The 21,993-nt window shown below is 40.3% G+C and overlaps 2 protein-coding genes across 2 annotated transcripts; both read left to right on the top strand.

Moving 5' to 3' along the window:
- The first annotated feature begins 11,467 nt into the window (after positions 1-11,467).
- Positions 11,468-14,024, top strand: LOC128872250 (uncharacterized). The gene is made up of 4 exons (XM_054114731.1): positions 11,468-11,488; positions 12,177-12,253; positions 12,923-13,019; positions 13,806-14,024. Exons 3-4 carry the CDS (start codon positions 12,935-12,937, stop codon positions 13,997-13,999), a joined length of 279 nt encoding a protein of 92 aa, XP_053970706.1. The 5' UTR covers positions 11,468-11,488; positions 12,177-12,253; positions 12,923-12,934; the 3' UTR covers positions 14,000-14,024.
- Positions 14,025-14,969: 945 nt separating this feature from the next.
- LOC128885248 (collagen alpha-5(IV) chain-like) lies at positions 14,970-21,722 on the top strand. The gene is made up of 3 exons (XM_054139190.1): positions 14,970-15,009; positions 18,184-18,250; positions 19,392-21,722. Exons 1-3 carry the CDS (start codon positions 14,992-14,994, stop codon positions 21,032-21,034), a joined length of 1,728 nt encoding a protein of 575 aa, XP_053995165.1. The 5' UTR covers positions 14,970-14,991; the 3' UTR covers positions 21,035-21,722.
- Positions 21,723-21,993: the final 271 nt, after the last annotated feature.

The raw sequence follows: 21,993 nt of genomic DNA, 5'->3' as shown, positions 1-21,993 counted from the left end.
CGTAGCAACGATCTCACTGTACTTATTTAATTTTATACGACCTGAAATAACTAAAATTATGGTATAACCAAAATTAGTCTATGAACTATATTTAATATTTTTTTAAATTCTATATAGTAAATATTGTGACTAATTGGTATCGCATTGACAGAAAAATATTGAATATTGGCTGACTGAAGTAGAATATAAGAAATTGAGTCCAAGATATTTCTTAATAACTTGAACATTCTACATTTCCTAATATTTCGTTTAATAGTTCGATGTCAATCACTCGTGACTCCAGACTTGTTATACTACTGTCTGACAATTTCAACAGAGAATTGTGTATTATGTTGCTTTCAAACTACTGCGTCATTTACATGCAGAATGTTTCAGATTGAGTCCAATGTAATACATTAATTCATGAATTTTTTTCGAGGCAAATATTTTTTAATTTTTTACTCAGTGAATGTTTCGAGTATAGTTTCACCAGTAATAATTGTGATCAGAAGTTCCAGTCAGCCTTCAATAAGGACTTGCGAAGCCCTGTCCACATTCCCCATACTCATACCACATTCCACTCAACCTGCGACTCGTCTCTCTTTCTCTTTATAGTAGGTATTGAGTCCTGGGATACCAGGGACTGCAATCCTCTGTTTCGTTTTTATCCAGTCGTCCAATATCACTCGTACCTTGCCTCAAGTCTCCAAGGTTGTTCGCATCATCTCTTATAAGTTCGATATCACTCATGTCGAGTCCCAAAGTTTATTATTTTTCAAGTATCTCACGTTTACGAATTATCAAAGGTAAAGTACCTAATTTCTACTCAATTTCAATTGCTTCAAATTAAAAATAAGCAACATTTCAATGATTAGATGATTCCATTTAAAGTTTATCTCTTTGTGATCGTAAGAGAAAAAAAAAATTTAGGTCTGAAAGAGTTAACAAACATGCTTATCCTGAATATAATAATTCGTTCGATGCTTCGATTTTGAGAATCTTGAATACATCAAATAAAAAATTATGGTAATTTAACTTTGAGCCAGGCAGCAGATTGCGGCAGCGTTTAGGTCGAAACCTCGATCACGGTGGTGGACGTTGCGCCAGTGTAAACGAACGTTTACTGGTTATCCACAGTCAAGAGCACAGAGCGTTTTGCTTAGCTCAGCCGTCTGTGAATCGTTTGTTTCGCTTGCTAAGTTTCTGGCGAGGCGATTGCACTGGGTCTTTCCGCGTCGAGCCGCGAAGCGTGTCGCCCGAGCCACAGTTTTCTCCGCTTCGCTGGCCCAGGATGAAACTTTTCTGAACTTCGGAATTCTAGAAACGGAGTCGTTGGAATCGAGTCCCCGACTTCTTTCGTTGGGTCGTGAATCAGCGAGGACCCGGACAAAAGAACAATTAAAGGTGGCCAGAGGATATTGCGAAAACACTTTTTGCAGTTCGAAAATAGAACAATATTCTAGAAGTCCAAAAGAATTGGGTCTATTTTATAATGGAAGTCGTTACTTGGTTGCAGCTTTCCCTCGGTGCTTTGCACAGGGACATTGAATTAAATATACGATAACGTGGATTGATGTATGAAAAGGAAATCATAATACTGTGGGTAACAGCATTGTTACGTTCAGCACTCCTAAATTATAGTCATTAGATTCGGATTGGCGCGAGGTAACTGCAATTTCCAGCGCAAAGAAACCAGCCACCGAGTGAGTGCGGTTTATCAAGCAATCTGTAACAGAACACACTTTCCGCTAGTCCGCCATTATCGGGAATTGATTTCCCGGGTAGTTTGAAAATAAATGTCTAAGACATTTGCTTCTTTAACGTTGCCACCTCTTTTTATTGTCATGACTATGAAAATTCCCAAACAAATAGAATATGTGAAAAAACTGGCGTTATTTGAATAATTAATTTAAAATGTTGTAATTTATTAGGAAATAGACTATCAAAAAGTACATCGATACTGCGGTTCGTTTAGACATAATAAAATCATGAGTGGAAAAGACCAGTCCTTTGATTCTACGTTTGACGATTTCAACGCGTGGTGACGAACTCCCCTTCGTTGAATCTCGAACTGTTCGTAGCGATACTGGTTCATAAATAGGTTTCTAAGCTGTGAACTGGTACACTTTGAACTAGTAGTATGATACTTTATTTCTACGACTTTCTGTAATAAAACTGTCGTCGAGTGCAAAGGGTTAAAATTCTGTTTATTTTATCCTTATATATCAACAAAGAACATTTCATGAAAAATTAATTATCCTACATGTTCCAAAGGTGTCTCACCTGAATGAATTGAAAGTACACGATAGAAAAGTAAAACAGATTCCTCGCGAAGAGTAACGACACCGATCGAAGAAAGACGAGCGAGCAGTATGAACTTTCTGATACAGGATCGCGGCTATTCGAGACAAATTACCGAATCGAAGCAGAAAGTAGCGCAGAAAAAAACGAGTTGGAGTAATTAACGTTGCGCGTGGACTAGGGAGCAGGTTGATCGAGAATTTCTTTATTCCCTTTCCAGTGAAACGATCCGCCGAAGGATTCAATCGAGAGTGACAGAATCGTTCAGCGCTTAGGCTTGCACGCTCCGTGAACAACGGTTCGGACTCTACCCCTGCCCCTCGGTTCGCTGGAAAATATAAATTAGGCCACCACGACTGTGCCGCGAGCAGTTCGATGGAGGATCTCGTTCGAAAATGATTAGAAACCGCCAGTTGTCACGTATCGGTCGAAAAAACAGGCGACAGTTTCTCCGCGTCGAATGTCCGAATCATTACCATCCGTAATTCGATTAACGAAACCGTGTGCTTCCTTGAAATTCTCTGAACAGTGCCGGGAGAAGACTCTTACCCACGTGCCGAGTGAAATCGTTATTACCGTAGATTCCGCAAAATGATTTGGCTTCGATAGATCAAAGCTATAATTAATCCGCTCCTATCAGACACCAAGTGCAATGGCAAGATACGTCTGACGCAATGAGTCAAGTATCACTAATTCGTCGCTTGTGTTTCATTTTTCTGGTGTCATTCCTCGAAACTCACGCGGAGTCGGTAGCAGATGCTCTGTACCCTATAAAAACACTAATAAACAGCATCCCAGGTGACGTAAACAACTCCAGTGATCCTTTAAAGGAGTTGTCAACAGAATCAGTGACCGCTGTGCAAGAGGAGGACCAAGACCCAGTCGAATCTTCGGAGACCATCGTCTACAATAGGTTCGAGGATCCCCAGAACGATGACGAAGAGGACTCAGCTTCTGACGAAGACCCTGAAGGGCCAGAGGATCACATGATACCACATTCGGAGTACGAGGAACCTAAGGACGTCCCAACGAAACCGAAGTACACTGCTCCAGGGGAATGGGCCAAGCCATCGAAGGTCAGGGACGTCTCGTCGGAAGACGTGCCCACGAGATTGTACGCTCAGGTCAGGAGGACGCACACCGTGAGACGTCTGCCGCGGTGGAAGGCGATACAGGACGCGGAGACAGAGGAAGAGAAGGAAAACGCGGCCAGATTGAGGGAAGTGGTGAGGAACTCGAAGGTGAACACCGTCTACACCGAAGAAGGCTACGAGGACTCCGCTTACGATCATGCTGGTCACGTCAGGGACGCTGACTACCACGAGGGCTACGCTAGGAAGCTCCACGAGCAGATAGACGCCAAGAAGAAGACCGACGATGGGGAGGATGATCGTGATGAAGAAAATTCAGCACCTAGCAAGCTCAAGAAGATCGATCCTGAAGAGTTCAAGGAGTTCGATGATAATTATAGAGATAGGACCACGATAGACTATAGCAGTGATTATCCTAAAGTGGTCGCTGAAAATGGAATACAGAGGCTGCAGGAGGATTTGGAAAGGGACGTCGAAGAGATAGAGAAAGGGGTTGAGATCAATAAATTGGAGAAAGCTGAGGAGTCCAGTGATCAGGAGAGCCTGACAGTGTCTCCAGGTGATGATGAATATGGTCGAAAGATTGAGAAGAATGATAGGAAAAGCAAACAACGAACAAAATTGAAGTTAGAAAGTCAGGATGACTCCGAAGAATCGCTGGATGATGTCTATATGCAAAAGTATTCGACTACAGACGCTCCAGGTAACGAGGATTGGGTGTCAACCGAACGCGGAGCATATGAAACGACAACTACAGTGCCCAATTTTGGAGAAATTTCAAGTGGACCTTCAGAATCATATAGATACGACGTTGACGGGAGTTCTGGCACCGAAGGAATTGATTTTCAACCAGTTGCTGGCGGTCAAGTAACTCCCAGCTACAGTCAAGTCTTCTGGAATTACTTCAAGGCGAGGCAGAATCAGTTTACCACGATGGAATCTCCGTCCATTTTGGAATCCACCACCTCGAGTCCAAGTCTCCTGCAAGTTCCATCTTTCGAGAACAGTCCTTATACTTTCTACGGAGATCAGGTAACAACTCAATTTCCAATCGTGGAATCGGCGACATTAAGTCTACAGGAATCCGTTCCTGTTCAAACAATGGACCCTAGGTATCTAATAAATAATAAACAGTCGGATAATCAATTGACAGGGCTAGAAGGAACGAGTCTGAACGAATTATGGCAACCAGTCAATACTCACGCAACACCCACAACTGATAACGCTTTGCTTCCTGAAGCTTACAATACTAAACACTTCAATAATAATCACATAGTATCACTGACAGACTCTGAAAGAAACCTAGACAGCAAGGAAGAATTCGACAAGAATTTCGGCAACTCCTTTTTCAATCCACCCTTAAACTCATTCGCAAACCGTAAACCACGCTATAAGGTCACTGTCAGGCACAAACCAGGCAAACCTGAGGAACCTCCCACCCCAGATGAAGGATCATCAACGTCTAGTCCTCCAAACGAAGCATCATCAGAGAACACCAGGTTGAAGGACAACTACATGAAGGTCCTCATGCACCTGAAGAACGAAAACAGTGGCAGAAACCACTATCCTAATTCCTTTCAAAAGAACAACCTCTTTCCATCCAAGAACGAAGATCTGACCTACCTAACAATAATGCGTCCTCCACTGCCACAAAAAGAAGCAAGCTACTACAACTTCGACCTTCGTGTACCCATGGAGAACGAATTCCCTGGATTCGAGAGCCCCAGTCGTGGATATCCGAAGCTCAGAGCGATCCCTATTCGTCAGAGTCCGCCTCGCAACGTTCAGTTCAACCGCAAAAGGAACTCGATGCCAGCTGGCTTACTTCCACCGGTGCCATTCCTCGGCAGGGACTATACAACGTTCAAAGAAGCGAGCGGTCACGTAACCCGTGGCGGAAGCCCGTCGAAGCTGAGCAGAGCTTTCGAGTCGATTAGCAGAATCCGCGCAAAAAGGAGAGAAAGAAGATCCACAGGGTGGGAAAGCGACGTTGTGAAAGGCGTCGATCCGTTGGCAAACAACGGCACGTCTAATCAGGGTGAAATAGAACGAGCAGCGAAAAATGCCATGATCGAGGAAAGAAATCCGCGACGGAAAGTGACACGCGGCCTGGAAGTGGGGCCTGTTCCAGACACGTCCAGCGCTATGGCAAAACAGCCTATCGAGAAGAAATCGAGGTCCCACGCGATCGATCGAGGAGGAGGGTCGCGTAGATCGCTGCTCGCGGGGAGAGTCGCCGAAGAAAGAGAAAGCGGCGGTGTTCCCTCTGATTTCAGCAAGAATGGAAGCGAGGATGAAAGCAGTCGAGGTGGCTTAGAGGACGACGATGGAGAGACGCAGAGGGAAATTGTTGAGGAAAGGTTGAGACAGGAGAGGATGGACCACGAAGAGATTCTAAACGAGGCACCCAGAATCGCCAACGACTATTTTCACAGAAAAATTAACGCTCGATTTAATAACGATGAGAACAAAGCTGCAAATAGTGAAATTGTTGAAGACTCAGAGAAACAGAAAAGGGAGAGCCATGAAGAGCTCCTCAACGAGGCACCAAAAATCGCCAACGACGTCGTGAATGAAGAGATCAACGCTCGTTTCAATGACACTGAAAACAAATCTGCAGAATTTGAAGAGAATGAAAAGGATGTCGAAGTGGAGGTCCCAGACTTCGACTACGTAGAAGAGTTAACCGAGGAAGATAATTCTGAGAACAAAACTACTACCGATATCCCTGAAGCCAGCATAGACTCGAACAAGTACCCTTTCTACGAGAGCCTGCCAATTCCCTCCGCCTTGAAATACGCGATGGACCCCCGAAGAGTGCCTAAGAAGACTTATGGTAAGATGGAGTTCTACAGTTCAAGGGATGCTTACAAGCAATGCGACGAAGTGGAACCGAGCTTAAGGGTGTTGCCTAAGGAAGAGGCTCCAGTTCCAGACGGAGACTTGAAGGAGAATCTACCACGACTGACAGGATTGGGAGACAAGCTGGACTGCTACAAGGCGAAGTATTTCGATGAGGATCCCTTCGACAATCCGTTGTTCTTAGAGAAAGAAGTGGAGGATCCAATGAGAGGTTTAGACGTCGACACCAAGCAATTCGCCTCCAGAATCATGATGTTCCCGAAAGAAGACGATGACTACATGGTGCAGAAGTCTTCCAAATCGCCAGAAAACCATCGTCAGCCGAGGAAACCTAGTTCCACTTCTAGAAGAGTCCAGAAAAGGCGACGTATTCGTTACAAAACCTACCCCAAAGCCAGGATAGTCACAAGACCTCGCGTCTACAGAATAAAGGGTTCGCAAGTAAGGTATGTGAAAGCTCGAAGACCACAAAAGCCTGTCAGAAGACCTGTTTCGTCTGCCAGCGAAGTATCTTCGTTTTACATGCCTTATCAGAATCAGGTGTACGAGGACGTTATGGGGACCATCAAGAACTTAGCGAACTCTTATCAAGTCGAAGAATTCACCACGGTTCCAACGTCTGACGAAGACATGGTTACTGAGAGCGATGTGGCGAAGAAGAATTCGTCTGAAAATTCAGCCAGCATTGCCAAGAAGGAGAAGGATGAAGTGATAACAATTACTGATCGGCCAAGTAACGTACACGTAAATATCGGAGGACTGAAACCACCGAAAGTGTTCAACAGGTATCGAATGCCTTATAATAGGAACAGAATTCCTCAGAGAAATAGAACGAGAAAGCAGAATGTACAGAAGCCTTCGATTATGCGACCTGTTCGACGCCAGAAGATTCGTATTTATAAACGAGACGTGAATGCTGAGGAGAATGATGACAGTGTCAATGGAACCAAAGCAGTTTCGAGTATTAGAGGAAAGAAAAATACAAATTTGGAAGAAAAATCTAATTTAAACAAAGAAGATTCGAATACTAGAAGATCTAAACATCCTAAAACTCTTTCAGTTGACACTTCAAGTTCTGATGCAGATCAGAAGAAAGAGAAGTCTCAGAGAGTGATTTACACTATCAACGACAGGATCAGATATTCGAAACCGAAGGAAGAGTTGACGAGGGTTGGGAAATTCGTGGACGAACCGAAGGTAGAGGAAAATTCGAGACGGAATGAGCCCAGGTATAACTACATCAGGAGAAGAAGACCTCTAATTACGACTGAGACACCTCAATTAAATTCAACTGATAACACCGGCTGGACAGAGCCAACTTCTATCATATCAGACACCACAAGTATCATCGATGCAGATCGGGAGCTTCTAAAGGAAAATCGAGAAATCCACTTCTATATCAACGACACTGACAGCAGGAAAATAAATTCAACCGAAGACCTCGATGGTCACTCAGACCAACAAACTTCAAACGCAACAGAAAATAGTTACGCCGTTCATGAAAATGTAAATGAAGATGCAGCGACCACGGAGAAACCATCAAAATTTCCTAGCTTGAAGTCCTTCATGGAAGCTGATCCTCCGGAGTTCTCCTCAGAGGAGTTGAAGAAGTCACTTTTCCCTCACGAGAACGATTCCAATGCCAATTTCGACGACGCGAGCTCCAAACAGAGCAACGAGAAAGAAGACAGCTCCAAAATGTCCCATCATTCGTACTTCTCCGACGAGGAGTCTGCGGAGAAGCAGGAGACGAAGGTAAAAGATCATCCCGACGCCGAGTCTTTGGAAGAGACTTCTTCAAAGGAGGACGAGTCGATGGAAGACAGGACGTTCTTCCATTACCCTTCTTCCAGGCCTTCGTCGCCAGCAGACAATTACGAGGACCCAAAGTACGCCGACCTTGGCCCACGCGTAAACAAACCAGCGTTTTTCCATCCTCCGTTTAGGTTCTCCAGCTTTTCTAAAATGAGAACGAGCTCTGAAGAGGATTCCCAGGTGGCAGAGGAAACCGGCGAGGAAAAGGAGCACGTCTTTCCATGGTACAGGAGCAAGAAGGACGAGAACAGAGAGAAGCGTAATCCGTATTACGGTAAGTCGATAGGCGAGTACGAGTATCCTTGGGAGAGAAGGGAACGCCTGGCGCGGGAAGAGAGCAGGAAACGAGAGAGCAAGCGCAAGTGGCTGAGCTTCGAAGACGAAGACGACGACACCTTCCCGAAGAAGCGTCGAAGAAACACTTATCCTCGAGGAAGGTATCGTTTCTGGACTCGTAAGGAAGAAGATGCTTCTGAAGAAGACGCGCCTGACAATGTGGAACTCAGCAGCGAGCATAGACCAGTGAAGTATAGCAGCAGGTACAATTCTAAGAACTTCACACTGCCTGCTGGAGTGACGTCGACGAGTGCGAGGTCTACGGAGGTGGAGGAGATCAGTAGATCCATTAAGAAGATTCTTGAAAGTGACTCTGAAAAGAAAGCATCGAAGAAAAGCAACAGTTCTGGAGAGGAGAAGAGACCTGGTAAACGTCTTGGGATTTCTAAGGGAATGATCAACCCTGAAGCTGTCACTTTGGCGCCGACGAGGAGGGGTGAAAAGAAGGATTTTGTGGAAGTAACTGGGATAGTTAATTTGTTGAAGGATGAAGGAAAAAAGGCACGTGGGTATTCAAATCCATCGATAAAGAATGCTTTGGAAAACGTTGTGTTACATTTGGCTAAAGAAAGTCCTTCGAATGCGATGAATTCAACGAAGGAGTCAAATTCGACGGGGCAGGTGAAGAAAAGAAGACGTAGACCCCTGAAGAATGTCGTTTCCCTCGTGCAGAGTACAACGAAATCTGCAATTGAGGCGAATCGAAGCCGTCGTAGGCAGAAATCGACGACGCCTGGAACTGTCACGCCCACTTCTTCGAGTACAACTTCAGCGCCAAGAGTCGTCAAGAGGAAGCCTCAGAAATCTGTGAAAGATTTAGTTCAAAGGAAGAATATTGTCCCCGAGGAAAATAAATTTAGTAACAGTGATGGAAAGGTAATAGAAGCTTCGACTGTTAGAAGTAGGGTATTTGAGAATTCTGAAGTAAAGGAAAATGGAACGAAGAGACAAGTGGATGAAGAGTTGGCAAAATCTGCCAAGAACAGGACTGATCGGGAGTTACAAGAGACTAGTTTCGAGGAAATAGGAAATTTGAAGAACACTACCGACCAAGGAGTAAATGGAACGAATGAAAGTTCAGAAAGTAAATCTGATAAATCTGAAGATGAGTCTGAAGAGGCAAGGAAAGCTGAAACCTCCAGAAAGTTGGAGGAAACGTTATCTTCTGTGACGAATGATGATAAGAGGTTTGATTTTAAAGACGACAGGATAGATTCTTTGAGCGATTTGGTCACGCCTGATGACGATACGAATGATGGTGATCGTTATGACGATAGAAATGGGAATATCCTGAAGGAAGAAGGTTTTTTACCGGAGAACACTGTTCAGCTGTCAGAGCAAGGATCAAAGGAAATCATTTCCACTGTTTCCTGGATATCGGAGAACTATGATTTTTAAGGCATGTTGCTTTTCATTATTTTGTGAAAAATATTCAAATTAAATATTGAAGTATATTATTCGAGTAATGTATCATTATTACTTTCCATTGGATGATAATATCGATTGATTTCAGGTGGCTTCTGAAGTTACCAATTTCAGAACAACTTGGTTGCCTGAGAACGCTTTGAGCTTCGATGATGTCTCAAATTGAAGTAAACTAAAGCAAGAAAAAACTAACGAAGTGGAGTATGAAAATTGATTTGTCATAGGATCAAGAAAGTAAAAAAGGGGAGAATAACGAACAAGATGACAAAAAGTTAAAAGAAAGTTCATTAAAGAACCAAAACAAAGGCTTTATTATTACGTGGATCATCGTTCATAATTTGTATTGATTAAATTATCTTTACCAATTCTGTAATAATTACAGAATATGCTGAAGTCTACACGGTAAAATCCATCGAAGTGGGAGAAACTGATTATTTATAATACAACTGAAATATTTAATTCACTTACCCATTTCTCTAGCTTTTTATTACAATTATAATGTTATATACTTGTTAACTGTAACTTGAATTATTGTACATAAATTATGGTACTATAAAATAAATGTATCGCGAAAGAGAACACTCTTAGAGTTCTGAAAAGGAAATCATGAATTTTTCGACATTGCTTATTTAATATCTAACTATGCACAGATCATTGATATAATTATACTGATAACGTAACAATGTTCCCTGCTAGACAACCTTGGACTAATTTCAAAGGCTAGCGTGTCACCATTTTCCCGTGGGACATTATAAGCAGCTTGTCGATCATTTTTCTATTCATTGTTGTCCGCGATACCTGGTAAATGGTTCATGGATAATTCTCGCGTGGAAAATGGTGTACATGAAAATAACGACGTATGACGCTGAGGATAATGACTCATGCTACCAGGGTGCTGTTATGCAAAGTACTTCGCATTTAGAATCTATTATATTCTCTGTAATGACTTCATTTAACTAACCGTACTTACGGTTTTCATGGTCTGAATATCGTTACGGCTGAGCAATTTTGTGGTCAAAGTAATTAATTAATTAACGATGAATCGAAGCCATTGAAGGTTGCACGAATAATTAAATGCTTGGGGATTAAGTGCAATATTTTTTTCTGGTTGAGCTCTTTGAAATAATCATGAAACTGATACCAATTACCATGACTGTCACAAGAAGGGTAACGTAAATACAAGCAGGAAATTGTTGATGATATTTTCATCATAAGTAACTGTCTCTAATATTTTAAGTGGTATTCGATCTATCTTCATTATTCTATCTTTCTAACTCAAGTGCAACGTAACTGTTTGGTCGAGGAATCTAAACAGTATTTCGCCATGAAAATTCCTATACGCTTACCGAATCTGATCGCAGGAAAAATGGATTTTCTTCGACAGAAATACGCAGAAAAGTGAATTTACTTTACGCACTGGCGTTCAGCGTGGACGATGTGAGAGGTAAGTGTTCCCGCCAAGGTTAAGGTAGACGATATCCTCCATTTACATACACACAGCATTCTAATAAAATCCTGCATCGTTGAATATAACATTTGGTACTGAAAGGGAATAGTTGCCTTTGATTGGCCAGATCAGAGGCCGAGCCCCGTATATAATTCGATCTTTGGATTAATGCTTTAGTTTCCTTCTGGCCTCGCGTCGCGACAACTAAAGGGTCACTATGCTTTCTACGAAGGTACGTCAACGCTATAGTGCACGACTAAAAAAAATAATGGCATTGAGAATAATTCTGCTCTCGTGACTATGTAAATAGAGATGGTTAAAGTGTGGTATCTAAAAGCTGAGTTAAAATTTGTTTACATGAAGTGCATAAAGATAGTGGAAACGAAGGAACAAAATAACTGCAACCATTTTCTTTTTTCTTCAACTTATGTAAATTGCTAAAAATTAATATATCACACAGATGGAATTTATTATTTTATATAAATTGAGGTTTAAATACTTTCACTGTTACTTATTCGGAACATGTAGTACTATTTCGTCAAGTTCTAGAATGACCTGCATAGATTAAGCTGATTATATGATACTGTTGCATAAAATTCACTATGTGTAGTATTAACATGTTTAATATTAACGAAAGTACAAAGAAAAAGATGTCAATGGTATTTCCAATAGCATATATACTCTGAGTGATATTTTAACAAAAAGATCATTGTTCCTCACGTGACAGACGCCATGGTCTTGAACAGGCTTAACCATAATTAAATTAGGAGAGAAATAGTCGAGCACGAGTCTGATTCAAGTCACATGACTTGTGAGAGGTGATTGTGTGCTCGAAGGTCAATGTATGTTACTGTGCTGATAATATTCACATTCAATGAACTTTCCCTAAATACAGTTTTTCAGTAAATGAATTTTTCTAGTTATTCGACCACTGTCAACAAGGCTTCGTGGTGACGAAAATCGTCGAAATAATATCCTCGTTAGCGATTGGCAAACGGTAATAGTATTCTGCGTGTACAATTCGATCTCTGGCTTTATACTCGACTTACTTCACTGTTCTGTGTTTCACCGACCAGAAATCCGGATATACACCTTTCCAAAGCATCAAATAATCGTCTATCATTACTTAAATGTAGCTTCTAATTTTAGGTAAATTTAATATCTAATTTTATTTGAATAAAATTTATTCTTTGCTTAATTTGAATGCAATTTATTTTCAATTTTATTTCATCATGTCGATTGAAATTAAAGTACACGAGTATTTAAGGACGAACGGTGTTTGCACAAAACATTTGAAAAAATATTTTCAGAGAAAGTGAAACAGTTTCACGTGTAACTGTTAATAATTCACGCGTCGACGTTTCTAAATTTGTATGGGAGACTAGAGTTGCGAGACGAAGCAACGACTACATTGCAAGTAATAGTATGCTTTCTATCTGCGATTGTCATTTGATACAGTTATCTAAGTGTGACACGGTATAATTGAGAAAGATGAATGGTTGAGTGCACTGATAACATTAACAGTACAAAACCTACCACTCAAATGTAGGAAGGCATTGCAGATAAATTAATTGCAATTAATTAACTCCTTTGATAAAATCGTGATTTATATTTGATCTGTAAGGAAAATAAAAATAATAATATATTAATAGTTTATGGTTTGCAGGCTATTTTATTGATGATTCTGGTCGGATTGGTGAGTTTATCGACAGTAACGTCGGACAGCGCAGGGATCGTGGAGATGGTGAATGGATTGGCGTATGGTAAGTCAGTTTCTCCACTTTCCAACAGCAACGCATGGTTTATCTAATCTATTAGCACAGAGACCTTCATCTGTGCTCGAGATCAAGAGCCCTCTTACTATTTTTCTCTCACGTCCAGTGTTATCGACTCAGAACGAGATTGTAACGCTGTCAGCGCTTAGAATTGAAACTAAATGTTGCCTATCCTCGAATGATCACAATTCGGATCTATCTAGATCCAGAAAGTTCACTGGATCCCTACCTGACTTGCTACATTCGAGGTGCAGAATACCTTTGTAATAGAAAGATTAATTTTTGCAAGATTGATGATTCAGTTGATGCAATATTAATTATCATAAAATAAATGATTTATAAAATACTTTGTCTGTTGTATTCATTTTATTTATTATATCATTTAGAATTGATGGCACCGAGGATGAATTTATTGAAAGAAATAAAATTTATAATTTTATATTTTATTACACTAATGCATAATAATAATTTAATTTTAGTACAGCTGTATATGTGGAAGTACATTAACTCTATGTGCATATAATTGATATTATTTTTCATTCGATAGCATGACTGCAGAGGACGACACCATCTTACAAGACCATTTCTTTCGTATTCCTTTCACTTTTCCGCATAGAATGTTTGAACTCGAGACTGCAGAAGGAATTCTGCTATTTTAGATTTTAGAAGAATCGATAATTATAGATCTTGACGTTACTGTACTTTAAAATTATGTTAAACATTAGTGGAAAGATATTTTCATCTCTTTTGTTGACTATTGTTCTCTGATTGCAGGTGGCATCCCATACGGAAGCGTAACTGGCATGGTCGCGAAGTATCCAGGATTTATGAGACCGCAAATCAATACACTTCAAGCTCGACAATTTAATGGATTCAATTCTGTTCGACCAAATTTCAGAACCAGTCGATTGACGGCAGTACAGCCACAATCTGTGAAAATTTACAATTATCATCGCATAGAATACTGATCACGATTAGTTGCAAAATGTTAAAAATAAACAGTGTGAAAAATCCATCAAAGTAACGTCTTTAAAATTTCCTTACACTCGATTCAATTTTGGTAATATTAGGAAACACAGAACTTACATACATCATTAAATATGTTTAAACTGATATTGTACATCATTTTCTAATTACCATATGTTATCAATTTGGATAATTAGAAGGATGGAAAGAGAAAGAGAAATGCTTACTTTGATTCATGGTTAATTAACATTATTGAATTACAATTATTGGAATGTACTTTTGAAAGATCTCAAACTTTGTTATTACAATGCACTGTTGAAAGATTCCAACCATGTCGAAAGCAACGTTAAATTAAACGTGAAGGCATTGCAACAGTTTATTGATTTCCAGAGCATCGTTTCAACAATAGAAGTGCTTCCCTGAATGTGTGAGGAATAGCACTTAATAGATGTTCGAGTGTCAGATGAGAGGGCGAAGCAACAACGATTCTTACACTTGTACCGACGCAAACTGGTTTCTTTCTAAGACGTTTAAGTTTATTGCGACACGTAGATACACGCTTTTGAGTACAAAAGAAGAATTACTATGTTCAGAATATTGCATACAATATTTTCTGAACGCAATGAACGTGTTTCAACTCATAAGAGGTCGGTTATGACGCTCGAATTCTTCCTAGAACAATAACGATTATTTCCAGGAAAGTAGAATTTGCACTTGTTCGCAGCTTCCATATTTCATAAATAATTCCTAACTTTTAAGAGGAGCACTTCTATAAATTTGTTGGTGAGAAATAATGGCGATGAAATACATTTTGTTAACTAAAAATTTATATATCAGCCATTTGCATACTCCTCTCCGTGTAATTATTGTAATGTAAAATATGCAAAATTTACCAGATTGTCATTTGAATTAGGGCATAAGCGTTTATGGAGAGAAAGTATAAATGACATCGAGCACGGTGTATGACTGTTAGTCGTGACGAGCCGCACGCACGATGCATTACCCGCTCCACGTGAGTATAAGTACTCTAATACGATCCTCGTTCATAGAAAACAAAAAGAAGAGCCGCTCTATTGCAACTACGAAGACAATATTTGTTCCACATCGATGCAACATGCGGTAACCACTTTCTAAATAAAAACCAAGAAAAATATTTTTGGCTTATACACAATAAGCTATTCTTCGTTTGCATAGACCATCAACCTGTCCACTTTTGTGACATACGCGATGCTTTGGGTAAATTATAACTCTAAAATTCATAAAACTTGGCTAATTTTTATTTTTACTTAAAGTAAATCAATAAAATAATTATAAATCGGATTACCTTGTTTTTATATTTGGTATAAAATACCCTGAGAAGTTTCTTTAATGTGACACACAACAATGTTCCAGTTAACTATTCAAATATGTTATAATAAAATTTTCAAATATAAATTAAAAATAAACGTAGAAGCAGTGTACCTTTTTAAATAATAGTGTAAATATTCATAGCTTATTAACACCTACTGATAATTTACTGCCGCATGGTGCATCGCATGTTTCAACTTGAAGAGATAATATGTCTGCTGACGCGATCGTGGCAGTTTAGAAACAATAAATAACGAAGTTTATTCCATTTTCATTGCACAGTACAACCCCTCTAATGGGACAAGACAAATTTAAATGAATTTATTAGTGTGGAGTGCAGCCCTGCAAATCCTCCAGTGTCGTGGGTTGTGATTGGTACGACAATAGAGTTTACGTAATCGCCATGATTTATTACGGTTTGTGAATAATGTGCTGCACAGGTGTTGTACGAGATTTATGGGCGTCGGATAAATTTTAATGAACTTCTGTTCTACAATGAGTCTTCTGCGAACTTTGTATCCATGTAAATACATATATATTCAAAAGTGCACGTCCTTGCGAGAAGAAAGGATTAGACGTTGCATAATCATGCTAATTACGATCCGAGTATAACAATATGAGATCTTATGTTTCTTGTGTTCGCAGAATGCATTCCACTTAAATTACGCGAATTAATCGTAAATAAAATTGTTTAATCAGAGGGAGTTCCATTAAATACAGGTTGTCGATGAGAGTATACTAATTGTCGGATAGGTGTTGTTTCATATTTCATTTCTATGGATATATATAACAGAAACTTGTCGTTTTAATTGATTGCAGTTAATTATCGAACGTGGAACGTGTCGAGGGTGAAAATTTATTTAAGGTGTTGGGAAGGTTAAAATTGGATCATTTGTTTGATATATGTGGAGTCTGGGGAATTGATTCGAGGATGGGAGAACAGTGCACCTTATTTTAGATCACGATAGTGGCCATTCACGGGGGCATGGCCGCGTATAAATATAGCCACACGTGCTTTATTGCGATCGCGTAATACGTTGCTCATAGAAATCAACCTGAATGGATTAACTATGAATGGAGCGCGACATAATCCCTCTCTCCCTCTCTGCATTAATTATTTACTGATTACCTAAGTCTATTTAAGAATCTATACTTACAATCATCTTTTTTAAACCTTCATATTATTATTCTTTTATTTAAAGTTTCCAGTTACTGTATCGTAAATACTATCAAGTGATTATATAATTCAGAATTATTTTTATACTTAGAAATATTGAAAGAAAATGCATGTAAAAAGATACTAGAACAACTTTCCTTCAAAGGAAGAATTTGCGCCGTGTCTATAATAGAAACCATTGAATGATGAGTTTCAGACTAATTTGCTATTGTATAACAGTATTATTACGATGTGGAAAAATGTCGAACCCAGTAAGTAGTAATTCGCAGATTTTTTTTTCTAACGAACTGCAATGACGATAATTGCAGTTCGCTTTCCTGCTTTCTTCCATGCGTGCCGTAAATTTCATAATGTAACGTCGATATTACACAACGCCAGTCAATTGTTTTCTCAATCACTCGCGATCAATTTTGTTCTTAGAATTCCGTGAATTTCAGGAAGCAATAAGTTCGTCGCGATCGATTGATTCGTCAAGCGTTTCTGCCGCGCGGGGAAACAGGTTCCATCCGTAGAAATGAACAATATTGATTGCTTTCCTTTACTGGAATGTTGTACTCTATGACAAACCATGAATACCGGTGATTCTTCTCTAATCGTCGCTGCTAACCATAAATATTGACGTACGATCATTGTCCAAATGATAGAGGCATCGCTGAACCCTTCTACTAATATAAATGACTCACGATTAGAATTACGCATTGAGATGTTCTTATGGAAAATGGTAATGCACACGAAGAGCTGGTTAGATGAAGACTGGTGCGAAGTGAATTGAAAATTCCAGTAGCATTACGCTTAAAAATTGGGGGAAGGAATGTTCTACGATTTCGTCGCTTCTAAATGTAATTGTTCAATTATTATTTACGCATGTTTGTTCTAGTATTATAAACTTCCTCCAGTATTAACCCATCTATTTCATTTTTCGTGTGTGATGAATTTAATAAGCACAGAAACTTTCGTGACTTTTAATTTTGGAGTTTGCAGAATAAAGATACTATTCGGTTGGTACATATGCAATATCGTTTTTCCAGTGTTTCAATTTCTCGAGCCAATAACATTCATTTTACTCAATTCAATCAATCAAATGTTTCAAAAATATTTAGTATGGTTAAAGTTTCATTTGTATGTACGACATTTCATATGCACCAATCTAACAACTGTGTTGCAATAATGCCAAAGCTTCAAAATCTCCTTTCAACGCCTACAAAAGATTTTTTGTGGGGGTCGGGAGTGTAATTTTCCCAAATTTCTTTAACTCGAACAATTTTACAATCGCACGCATTTTCGCAATTTCCAATACCACAGTCCGCAGAAGGCAGCTATTGAGCGCGTCGCAAACATTTCAAAACTCCCAGACGTCGCTCGAGGAGTTCCTACTCTTCCATCTTGGCGATTGCACCCTCGAAAATTTGCACAATCGGTCGCAGTATAGCATCGAAAGCAAGTGTGTCACGTATGAAGCGTGCGTACACGCGTTGCGTCACGCAATGACAAATAAAACATCGTATTACGGAAAATTGCTGGCCACGATAATGCGGGGGGGGGGGGGGGGGGCAGTACGTGGCACACGTTACGCAGTCAAAAGGGAAGCGGAGATTTTCGCGATACAAAGCGAAGGAATGCCGACGATTCCCGGTTCTGACTCTCGCTTTTGTCCTGTTGCAGATTACGGTGCTCTGCACGGGGCTCTGGATACTTCGTGGCGATGCGCACGCGGTGAAAACCGGAGTCAGTAAGCAGATCATTATGTCGTTCTGGGAACCCGTGAATGGGACTGCTCGTCCTTGAACTACTTGTTAAAACAATAACGATTGCACTTTAAAGCACCGACACGAACGAGTGACATCGTTTCTATCATTTTCTTTTTTATCATGGGAGCCACTAGAATTGCTAGGAACAATCGAGTCAGTGTCATCGAGAACATTGTTGCAGAGAGTGCTTATTAAACTTTCGAGGGCCATTAAGACTGTGCTTCAAGACTTCATTTTTTGGCTGCTCTTGTAAATCCAATATCTATTGTCAGTCCTATCCTTGAGTTAAAATAATCCCGAGTTCCAGAGTTCTTCAGTAAACGTAGAGGGCATGAATACTTACTGGTTTGAATGTATACACCCTCGCAAAATTTGTAAGTCAAATTACTAGATTTTGGTCCTCTCCATTGAACGTATACTCTAAAAACACTGTATTACAAAATCTGCACGTAAAAACACAATATTATCAATCGATTTACTGCCCAAAATAAAAATTCCTCACTTGCTTAATGTACGGTCTCTGAAACAGACCAAAACACAGTTCAAAATTTTGAATAACCGGTACAAAAACACTCTGCCGTTCAAAACAGGTAATTTCAGACGACCTTCTTTATTATTATGCATTTGTGCGTCACGTGACAGGAACAGGTAGTCGATGGAAATGTCAGATGAATAAATTAAGCACAATTGCAAAATTATCTAAAATTGGTCAGTTTCGTATCCGCGGAATTGGGGCAGGTTTTAAAGGGAGAAAGTGCAAGTGACATCTTGCGTGATGCATGTCTGTTGTACGATGCATCAATCAACGCACGCAAGTTCTCGTTGACAGAGGTAAAACAAAACCTCTATGCATTCACTCGAAGGCAGTTCACTCGAAGTTTCTCAATATACAGTGGGGTCCTCGACTTTCGCACACAATTGCTTCCTGAAAGTGGAGCGAATGTTGAATCACGAAAGTAGAGGGATGTAAACAAATATTCCATGAACAATTTTTCATTGTTTGACATTTTCTTTTGGCTTAAAAAATTGAATTTTTAAAAATGTGCGAATTCGAGGGCCGCCTGTAATTTTCTTACGTAATATTATTCACGAAATATTCTAAACTCTTTATTCGCGCGACAGATCCCGAGGTGCTGACGTCGTTCGCGAAGAACGTCGCATCGGTCCTGTCGTCTACCTTGCTGAGCGACTTCCACGACTCTTCGTCGAACCAGACCTCGAATTGGGGCTTCCAGAAAAAAGCGCATGAGACGCAGTCATTAAACGCGGGGATCCCCGAGGTAGGAAATCCACCAATCGCGGATAAGGTTGTGGCTCGGTTCAAGAGGTTCACAGAAAAACGCCAAGTCCCCAACGAGGGAAGAAACGGACTCCAGAATGGTTACCTGTCGTCGAACCTGCCTCGTTACTCGAATAACTACAACTACGAGTCCTTCAAACCGTATCAATTCGCAGCGAATCGAGAGCCACCGCTTCGACCTGAAGAATCGAATATCGAAGGTACGGAGAACATAAATCCTGACACCAGGGACAACTCCATCGACGCTGACATCAACGCAGGCCCTTTTCACTACTCCAATAACTATCACAGAAGGATTCCTGAATTCAAATACAAGCCTGACGTGGTCGACCCTTTGCCCAACGCGAATCAGTATGGCCAGTTAGGCTTCCCTCATTACAATCACTTGCAGCAGACACCAGGACCTCCTCCTGCCCAATCCTTGAACGTGGACGGGCTCGAGCCCAACTCAGGACCCAACGGGAACATTCCGCCAGCTAGATTGGCGAACAGACCGTATAATTTGAATTACCAAGGTCCCTTCCCTGGTCCTCAGCGGTCGCCAGTCTACAGACAGCCAGGATTCATCTACCCCAATGTCGAAGGGAACGGTCAGCCACCGTCGCCAAGACCAGAACAGATCGAAAATAATCCGTCCAGATTGACCGAGGACCAGAATCAAGGCCAGTCTGCCGTAGCTGGTTACGATTTCCATCCTGGTTTCCCCTATCGACCTTATCCCGGTGGATTCTACGGATCACCTCCATTTTATGGTGGTCCTTACTATCCATTCAATGGCACTTTCAATCCAGGCGACGTTGGACCACCTGGAGGCAATTTTACGAATGGCCAATTTCCAAATGGTTTCCCTGGATACGGATTCAATCCGTATGGTCCTTACTATCCTAACTTCAACGGGAAACCTCCGCTTCAAAATCCTCCTGAGAACGCTGGAAACGCCGAGCAATCAAACGGCGGCCAAGGGAATGGTAACGCCACGGGCAATCCACCTTACGGGTACCCGTATCCACCCAATGGTCCATTTTACGATCTCCCAGGAGTCGTAGGAGTCGTGGGACCAATTAATGGAGTACCTTACCATCGTTACCATCACAGCTTCGATCATTTCATTCCACGAATCAAAGTGGCACCATACCTGTACCCAGAGCCTTACGGACCTTTTATCCCAGGTCCTTATTATCCATTCGGTGGACCGTTCCCCAAACATAATGGCAATCCACAAGGAATGATGCCTGATAATTCCGCGAAACCCGTGGAGGCCGAGAAGGTCGAGGGCGCCGAGGGTCCAGCGATGCCTGCGAACGGCGACGCGGAAGTGATATCGGAGAGCAAACCGGATGAAGTCGAAACCTTGCCTTCGAATGGCAACGAGAAGTTTCGTTTTCCTTGGCACCTGTATGGGAATGACGACAAACTCGCGCGGGAGGTTAATATAGGATTCGCTAAGAGGGATTCGGATGATTAGGATTAAGAGAGTGAATTCTCTGGATGGGATGGAATTTAATTTAACTATTTATGTCGACTTCATTTGTACTAAGGATATTATTGAAGAACAGAAATGTCAAGCGAAATGTTCATTAATCTGCCTTTTAGTTATCTCTTCACTCCATTGGCATGCAGTGTTAATACAGTCAGTATTATAAATATTCTTACCCTATGTGTCTATTAAAGAAGTTTGTCTAAATTAAATAATAGGTTCGATGTTCTCAAGGAAATGTTTCATTATAAATATGTACATGGATAAACTTTACACTCGTATATGTATAATGAAAAATTTATTTGGAAACATCAAATTTATCATTTAATATAAACAAATTTCTTCAATAGACATATTTATGAGACTGACTGCATATCTTTGTTTAACTCCTAACATATAAATAGGTAGTTTGACTGTATTTCAACACCTGATGTGCAAATCTATGTAAATTGTTAATAGGTGGAATTTCATCATAGGTGATAATAATCAGTCTCTAATCGAGCAATTTACATGAGTATGGCCTTTCAACGAACGAATAAAAGAGAATTTTAGAAAAAAAATGGTCAAGGAGTTACGAATACATACGGTGCTGTAGTGAGATACTGACCTATATAAACTTGTAGAAATTCTGAATTCTTCCTACATCTATTATATGTTTGCATTTTAAGTGTAGTTTCCATTCCATTCTCCTTCAAATTGCATATAAGTATTAAAGTATTAAATATATATTTTTATTCTTATCATTCTATTTTTATAACGAACCATTACCAATCTACATATTATGGCATTCCCTGTAACTATTTGTACCAACTCAAGTTACATAAATATACATAACTAGCAATCAACAGACGTTGTCGACGACCCCTTCGTAGAAATTCTATATTCTTCCTATATTTATTATATGTCTGCATTTTAAGTTTCCATTCTTCTTCGAATTGCATGTATGT

The sequence above is a fragment of the Hylaeus volcanicus genome, chromosome 2 (assembly GCF_026283585.1).
Source record: "Hylaeus volcanicus isolate JK05 chromosome 2, UHH_iyHylVolc1.0_haploid, whole genome shotgun sequence".
Lineage (NCBI taxonomy): Eukaryota > Metazoa > Arthropoda > Insecta > Hymenoptera > Colletidae > Hylaeus > Hylaeus volcanicus.
The sequence above is the reverse complement of the archived record's forward strand: the minus strand, read 5'-3'. Positions and strand labels throughout refer to the sequence as shown.